Raw genomic sequence first — 8,210 nt, forward strand, 5'->3', positions numbered from 1 at the left:
GTGCAGGTGTCTTTTTGATAAAATGACTTATTTTCCTTTAGATAAATACCCAGTACTGGCATTGCTGGATTGAATGCTAGGTCTACTTTTAGTTCTTTGAGGAATCCCCAAAACTGTTTTCCATAGAGGTGCTAATTTGCAGTCCCACCAACAGTGTATAAGCATTCCTTTCTTTATGCATCCATGCTAGTATCTACTGTTTTTAGGCTTTTTAATAAATGCCATTCTATCTGGGGTAAGGTGATATCTTATTGTGGTTTTTAACTTGCATTTCCCTGATGATTAGTGATGCTGAGCATTTTTTCTTATGTATATTGGCCATTTGTCATTCTTTTCATGATAAGCTTCTGTTCATCTCTTTTGCCCACTTTTTATTGGGTTGTTTGGTTTTTCTCATGCTGATTTGCTTGAGTTCTTTGTAAATTCTTGTTATTAACCTAAGTGGCCTTCGTCCCAGGGATGCATGGATGGTTCAACTCATGGAAATCAATAAGTGTGCTTTATCACATAAACAAAAGCAAAAACAAAGACCATATGATCATCTCAATAGATGCCAAAAAAGCATTTGACAAAATTCAGCATCATTCATGATAAAAACTCATTCATGATAAAAACAAATGAGGCATAGAAATCACATATCTCAGAATTATAAAAGCCGTATATATAAGAAACCCATAGCCAACATCATATTAAATGGGGAAAAGTTGAAAGCATTCTCCCAAAGAACTGGAACAAGACAAGGATGCCCACTGTCACCACTCCTATTCAACATAGTGATGGAAGTCCTAGCCAGGGCAATCAGGCAAGAGAAGAATGTTAAGGTATCCAAACTGGGAAAGAGGAGGTCAAACTATCATTCTTCACCGACAATATGATCTTGTATCTAGTAAACCCAAAAGATTCCACCAGGAGTTTCTTCTGTGGTTTGGGATTTTAAAAAAAATCTCAGGATACAAAATCAATGTACATAAATCAGTAGCATTTCTATATAATAATCAGAGTCAAGCCAAGAGTCAAATCAAAGACTTAATGCTACTCCCAATAGCTGCAAAGTACATAAAATACCTAGGAATATACTTAATAAAGGAGGTGAACCATCTCTAGAGGAACTGTGAAACTCTGAGGAAAGAAATCATATAGGATGCAAACAAATGGAAAAACATATCATGGTCATGGATAGGTAGAATCAACATTGTTAAAATGTCCATACTACCCAAAGTGATTTACAAATTCATCACCATCCAGGTCAAGTTACCTGCTTCACAGATCTAGAAAAAAATAATTCTGTGCTTTGTTTGGAACCAGAAAAGAGTCTGAATAGTCAGAGCAATCTAAGCAAAAAGAACACAATAGGAGGCATCACAGTACCCGACCTCAATCTATACTACAAGCATATAGTAACCAAAACAGCATGGTATTGGTACAAAAATAGAGACCTAGATGAATGGAACAGAACAGAGAACCCACACATAAAACTGTCTACCTACAACCAACTGATTTTTGACAAAGCAGACAACAATGTACAATAGGGAAAAGAAGTCCTGTTCAATAAATTGTGCTGGGCAAATTGGATAGCCACATACAGAAGAATGCAACAGGACCCCCACCTCTCACCGCTCACAAAAATTATTCCAAGATGGATAAAAAACTTAAATCTGAGGCATGAAGCCATAAAAATTCCAATGGAAAATGTAGGAAAACAACTTCTAGATATCAGCCTATAATTTACACACAGGAGGTGGATTTGCTAAATTCACTCCGTTTGAATCACTGTCAGTATGCATGCGAAGTCTACTGCCAGTAGGACTCTACCAGACCTCAGGGCACAGAGAGCTCTGAGACACTCTAGGCTGCTCCCCAGAGACCGGATGGAGACCTGGTGTGAGAGGTGGTGGGAGGTGCGGGGTGCATGTGCAAACAGAGAGTGCTCAGGTGGTTTTGGTGGCTCAAGGGGAGAATCTAGTGTAAAGAGAGCCACTCAGGCACAAACGTGGGGGATGGGCCTTCTGGGAAGCACAGATTCTAAGGAATGAAAGTCAGTTGCAAAGTGTAGATGTTTGGGATTGCTTATAAAAGTGCAGTTAACTTTAACAGAATTCCAGCATCTTTCTATGTAATGCTTAACGCATAGTTACAAAGATCTTATCAGCACAGGTGGTTCTTTTCTTTTAGCATAGGTGTGTCTCACATGCCACGCTGAGGAGGTGACCGTCACTGGCCCCTGGTCAGGGGGCCCTCTGTTCTGATTTGGGTGCAGGACAATGAAGGAGGGAGTTAATCTGTAACAAAGGTCCATGATTGGGGGGGGGGGTCTGGTCTCTGGCCTCTGCTAGTCTTTACAGAATGAGAACAATGACGAAGAGAGTTAAGCTATAATCTAAGAAGCAGAAGTTACAACTACGTGTTCTGTGACTCAGACCTGTCACATCTCTCTCAAGCTGTTTTGGGATTCCAACAGCTTTTAAATTTTGTTTATTTGCACAAATGCAAACAGAGATTTGAATATTTGGGCTAGGAAATGTCTAGCAGTGCCTGGCACATGCATTTTAGAGAACTCTGTAAGGCTAATGGAGGACAAATATCCAGAAGGGTTTAAGGTGCACAGGTGATGGACAGGAAGTCCGTGCCCTGAGCAGAAGGAGAGTGAGAGCTGGAACATTGCCCGGGAAAGCCCCCAGTGGGAGAGGCTGTTACTATAAACCCCGGTGCAAGTTACCCAGGAGGGAAGCAGGTGGAAGGGGTGTGAGGTTTATTGAATTTAAAACATCAGGGGAAAGTGAAGCTTTGCCCAGGCTGGCTGCATAGGGAGCCACAGTGATCATCCCTCCATCCCTGTGGCCATTGCCTGGAGCACATGGTGGGGAGACTGAGTCAAGGGGAGGCGATTGGCTCATTCAGGCAGGGGTATTAGCCAGTGTGTCAAAGCCAGGTGGAAGTCTAGCATGTTTATAGTTGCCATGTGTGTTTCCAAACCAAGTCTATCATGCCCAGTAGAGAGACGGCCCCTGCCAGTGTGGGGTGGGGAAGGGCAGGGCTGCTGGGGAGCACTGAGGGCAAGTGGGTTCCACCCAGGTGGCTTTCAAGTCCCTTTTAGATGAGTTTTTGTTACTTGTGGAAAAAAGATCAGTCAGGTCAGCCCTGACTGACCCCAGGAAGAAATGGTTCCAGCAAGTGTCCCCACATGTTTACATGGTTTTCAGGAAACAGCAAAACAAAACTAAACCACAACAAACAGCAGCAGAAACCCACTGAAGTAAGACCCTTTATTTACCTTCCGTGGGCATCTAGACTCCAGGGGTAGAGTGAGTCCCTGGGCGTGGGGAGGGGACGCTGGCGACACCTCCCCAGCAGCCTGGTCGGTGGGACCGCTGCTAGCTGGGGAAAGAGGCCTGCGTGGGCTTGTCTTCCTGGAGGCTGGACTAGGAGCAAGTGCTGTTCCAGGGGGTGGGCTGAGACCACCTGTCTGTGGGAGGTGCTTCGAGGAATGGGTCGCCCAGCTCACAGGGCAGCAAGGGAGGGCTGGGAGCACCAGGGAAGGGCGAGACTGAGGGAGGAGGGTCAGCTCCCAGCCTTGTCGTAGGTCCCTGGTTCCACCTGCACCTGGACGAGCTTGGGGTAGCACCTGTCTCCATCCTGTCATAGGAATGTCCTCGCCCTTTTCAAGTTCCTGTAGGTTATCGAAACACAGACATTCCCATTCCCTTCTGATGTATCGTCCATGGATTCTCTCACTGTGCAGTGGCAGGATTGAGTGGTTCTGACAGACGCTGCGTGACTTGAAAAATTGATAATATTTGTTATCTGACCCCTTGGAGAAAAATGTCTGCCAACCCGCGTGCTGCTAAACCACTGTTGTCATTGCTCAGTGCCATGCGGTGACCACTGGTGAGGCTCAGGTTTAACCCCCTCCTAGTCATTAACAAAAATGTTATCAGGGTCAACTGAGGCAGGAAGACTGTTTAACACAGGAGCCAAACAAGGTCTCTCTTCCTCCTCTTTCTGTAACAGAAAGCACTCTTTTTTCCTCATGCCACTGGTTTCTTGGAGAAACTAGGTTATTTTTCCCGTGGGATGTTTTACATCTGGATTTGACTGATTGCTTCCTCATGCTGTTGTTTCAGTTGTTTCTCTCACCCTTGTGTTTTCTATAAATTAGTAGTTATGTCTGGAAACTCAATGAGTTTCAGGCTCAATGTCTTTGGCAGGAATATTTCATAGATGGTGCTGTATTTGGAAGTGGGGACTTTGAGGGGTGATTGGATGGTGAGGCTGGAGCCCTTCTGGGGGGGATTCGTGCCCTCATAAAAGAGGTATGGAGAGCCCCCTCGCCCCTTCTGCCACACAAGGAAACAGCGAGATGACCATCTGTGAGTCAGGAAAGTGGCCCTCACCAGACATAGAATTGGGCTACGGAGCCTCCAGAACTGAGAAAGAAGTGTTTGCTATAAAAGCTGCCCAGGCTACGGTATTTTTCCCGCAGTAGCCTGAATGCACTAAGACACTACCCAACCCACTTCCCCTTTTACTTCTAAATTTCGATAGTCTTTTATTGGTTTCTTTCATACCTTTATATAAAATGCTTATGCATCCATTTCTTATGCAACAACTTTGGAAACATCCCTGATCTCCCACCAGAGTAAGACAAGACAGCACTCCCTCACCCCTGCCCCTTCTCTTCTTCCCTGTCCCCCCTTCCAACTGCCACCGGTGATGCTTTGGTATTTCTAGACCGGTAATGATCACGTTCTAATCTGTAACCATCACAACATCTCTGTGCGTCGATGTGAAGGTTGAAAAGTAAGAAATAGTTTTTATATTTGCACCAGAACTTTGTTGTGGAGATGCTCTCGAGAGGCTTTTCCATGTCCTGTTTTGGTATGACATTATCATTTTGGGACATTTGTGCTGCTCCTTAATCATACACTGCCACACACGGGGTCCCTGTCACCCCCAGCTAACTCGCTGTGGAGTCCTGGTCTCCTGCTTCCATTTGTTCTACATGTTCCCTAGGTCTGTGCGTGACCCCCGGGGGATTTCACCTTTCATCAGTCTTGGGGTAGAGACCATGACCGGCCTGTGTCTGACAGTTGGGGCACCTTCTGCCATCATAACCAGTAGACTGTCAACGTGCAATGACTGAGCCCAGAAGTTGTTTTCTGGCTGACATGACAGTTTACTAAGGGTATCTATGGGTAGTAACTGACTCTTTTCCTCGTCAGCGTTTAGTGCTCAGGCTTTGCCCACGTGAGGTTCTGCCTCATCATGGGTCCTCAGTGGCATGTGCTGCGTCATCAGCCTCACGTGGCCTCTGCATCCCTCACGTGCCGGTTTGGTGGTGAAACAAGTGGACACAGCGCTGCTCCAGCCCTGAGTCCCTCCCCGCCCCAGGCGGGCTCTGCGGTCCGGCCTGTCTCAGGTTCCACCCCCCACACCCTAACCCCCCGACCTGCTAAACCTTTTCCAAGGGAGACGCAAATTTCATTCTGCTCTGAGGAAGGCAGACTTCGAAACAGTCTTCTTTATTAAAAGAATGGTTCCAAACAGTTCACTCGGCTGCTTCGCTGGTTCTGCTGCTCTCGCCCATCTCACTTGCAGCACTTGGCCTTCTTCCTGTAACAGGTGCCGATGAGTTTGGTGTAAGTCGGGCACAAAGAATAGAAACAGATTCCTCCGTTCTTGTGGCACACGTAGTGGTCAGGTTTTGGGATGAGTCTTCTCAGGAGGATCCCTGCACGGAGGAACGAAAACACTTCAGACTCATGGCTGGTGGCCACAACGATGGAGAACATTTGGTGACAGTAGGACAAGCAACTCTGCAAAGCACGTGAGTGTGAGGAGTTTTGTCTTCCAAGAAATTTGCAGGTGATTGATCTCAGGGGCTGGGAAGGGACTGAGTTGTCAGAAGCGCTCATTCCGTCCAGGATACGTTCTAGACACCCAGGACGGACGTGGGGGCTGGGAGATGCAGGGAGCTGCCCGTGCCTGGCCTGCATCCCTGCCGGGCTCATTCCTCTGCTGTTCAAGGGGACAGCTCCCAGACCCTGAGGGATGGCCGGATTGCCTGCCACCTGCTGAGGACTGCAGGTCACTCAACCTGGGAAGTTCTGCTGCTTGTCCCTCAGGACGTGGAGGCAGCCGTCCTTGGCTCACGTCAGCCCCCGCCCTGGGATGGGGCACCCCGGCAGGTCCCGGAGCTCACCTGGGGCCACCTGGGAGAAGAGCAGGCAGAGCGTCAGCAGCAGAAGGCAGGGTGTTCGCATGGTGGCAGGCAGGCTGGACCCAGGGTCTCAGAGAGGAGGTGAGGCTTCCCCGGAGGCTGAGCTGACAGAGGCGTCCAGAGGCCGGAGTGTGGCTGTATTTATGGGGCTGGAGGATTGCACAACCTCATAGACAGAGCTGCCAGGAGGTGTCGCAATCCAGAGTGAACGTCTAATAACTAACCCTCCTGTGGTTCGCCCCGAGTAGCGTGCCAGTCATGTGGCTCGTGGTCTCTGTCTGGCTGCAGCTGGGTTTGCTTTTCAGCCTGGGGAGCTGGAGTCAGCTCCTCCTGCCTGGTGTGTTTGGTTTCTGAGGCTGGGCAGTCGGATGGGCTTCCCAGGAAAGGCCACTCACGCCGGCACCACTCCTGGGGAGGAGAGGACACGGGGGAGCCCTGGGCAGGGGCTGCCGGCTCCCAGCTGGTGCCTGTCTCTTTGGTTTGTGTTCCTGCACGATGACCCCAGCCTCCCCTCTCCCTCATAAAAGCCATCCCGGCTGTCCTTCAGTTAACCTCAGGGATGAGGTTGGCTCCCGAGGCCAAGGCTGCTTTCTCTTCCCTCTCCTCGTGCTGCACTTTCTCTCCCAGTGACCAAACTTTCTCTTTTCCAAATAGACGTGTGTTCCCTGGAAGTTTCCAGGTATGGCTCCCCAGAAAGTGAGGTCCCTAGTGTGGCCCCTGGGGGCGGGGACCTGGGGTCCAGACAGGCTGACCCTGTAGAGCGGCAGCTGTAGAACTGGGCTGTTGTGTTGGCTACTCTCTAAGGATCCCTCAGGTTGTCCTTGGTCCTAAAGATTTAAACAAGTGTTTTATTTGTCACTGATTTTCTTTGTAATTCTCTGAGCAGCTCTCCTGATGTCTCAGGCAGGGGCAGCTTTGCAGGCCCCCGAGGCTGGCTCTGGCCTCCCAGGCAAGGGGGGAACTGAGTCCGAGGATATTGGGCAGCTCCTGGACCACCCGGGGCTGGAGAACCCAGCTGGGGGCTCAGCTTCCAGGAAAAATGTCCAACCCACGCCACTGAGCTGGCCTGAGCGGGACCCTGTGCTGCAGCCACTGTGCATGGGACACCCGGAGCAGACTGACCTGCAGCCACTCCTGCCACCAGCACGATGCCCTTGTGCACCAGGACATGCACCTTCCAGATACTTCCACTGCACTCCTGCCAGAGAGACAGACACAGAGATAGACAGAGACAGACAGACAGACAGGGACAGAGAGAGACAGAGACAGAGAGAAAGACAGAGAGACAGAAGTCCCCAGTATCCCACCAGCTCCTGGTCCATGCTGGACACCATGCTGACACCGAGGCAGAGCCTCCGTCATGGGACCAGGTACAAGGGACTCTGGAAAAGCAAGTGCATTGTTGGGTCCTTTCTGCCTCTCACCAAACTCTAAAATTGGAGAGTTTCCCCAAAACTCAAAGAGTATAAGGTATTGGGTGAACAAAACAAATAATGAGATGACTACATTCAAATTCATTAACACATTCGCTGATTGAAGCACGTCCATTTGCTCCTGTTATGTGCTGGGAAAATCTCTTAGTGGCTTGGACTGCAGCGAGGGAGAAGCTCACGGTGGCCTCCCGCTAAGGGCACTGGGGGCTGAGTAGCAGACAGGGGTTGGACGCGGCTCCCCAGGCACTGTGATCTCGAGCGGCAGGCAGGGCCCATCCGGGGGCTCTGGAAGGTGCCTGCCCAGCCCCAGGAGGTCAGGAGTCCTCCAGACCTTAGGCCTTCACCAGCCTCTTCGTGGTGGGACCCTGCTAGCTAGTTCATGGGGACAGTTGACAGCGGGTGTTTGGGAGAAGTGGTTGGACAGCTGCCTGGAAACAGAAAATTCCCTGGAGAAAAACCTGGGAGGAGGCTGAGCAATGTCTCAGCCCAGAGTGGCAATGAGACCCCTCTGCTGGTGTCTCCCTTTCTGTTACCACGCGCGGGTGCCGCAAAGCCCCGGG

At 49.7% G+C, this 8,210-nt stretch overlaps 1 protein-coding gene across 1 annotated transcript; it reads right to left on the bottom strand.

Moving 5' to 3' along the window:
• Window positions 1-5,562: 5,562 nt before the first annotated feature.
• DEFB1 (defensin beta 1) lies at window positions 5,563-6,306 on the bottom strand. Its single transcript, XM_069485230.1, has 2 exons — window positions 6,200-6,306; window positions 5,563-5,728 (listed from the first exon to the last, which is right to left on the bottom strand). The coding sequence occupies exons 1-2, from the start codon at window positions 6,258-6,260 to the stop codon at window positions 5,586-5,588; spliced, it is 204 nt and encodes a 67-aa protein (XP_069341331.1). The 5' UTR covers window positions 6,261-6,306; the 3' UTR covers window positions 5,563-5,585.
• Window positions 6,307-8,210: the final 1,904 nt, after the last annotated feature.

This window comes from Eulemur rufifrons, chromosome 12 (genome assembly GCF_041146395.1).
Source record: "Eulemur rufifrons isolate Redbay chromosome 12, OSU_ERuf_1, whole genome shotgun sequence".
Taxonomy (NCBI): Eukaryota; Metazoa; Chordata; class Mammalia; order Primates; family Lemuridae; genus Eulemur; species Eulemur rufifrons.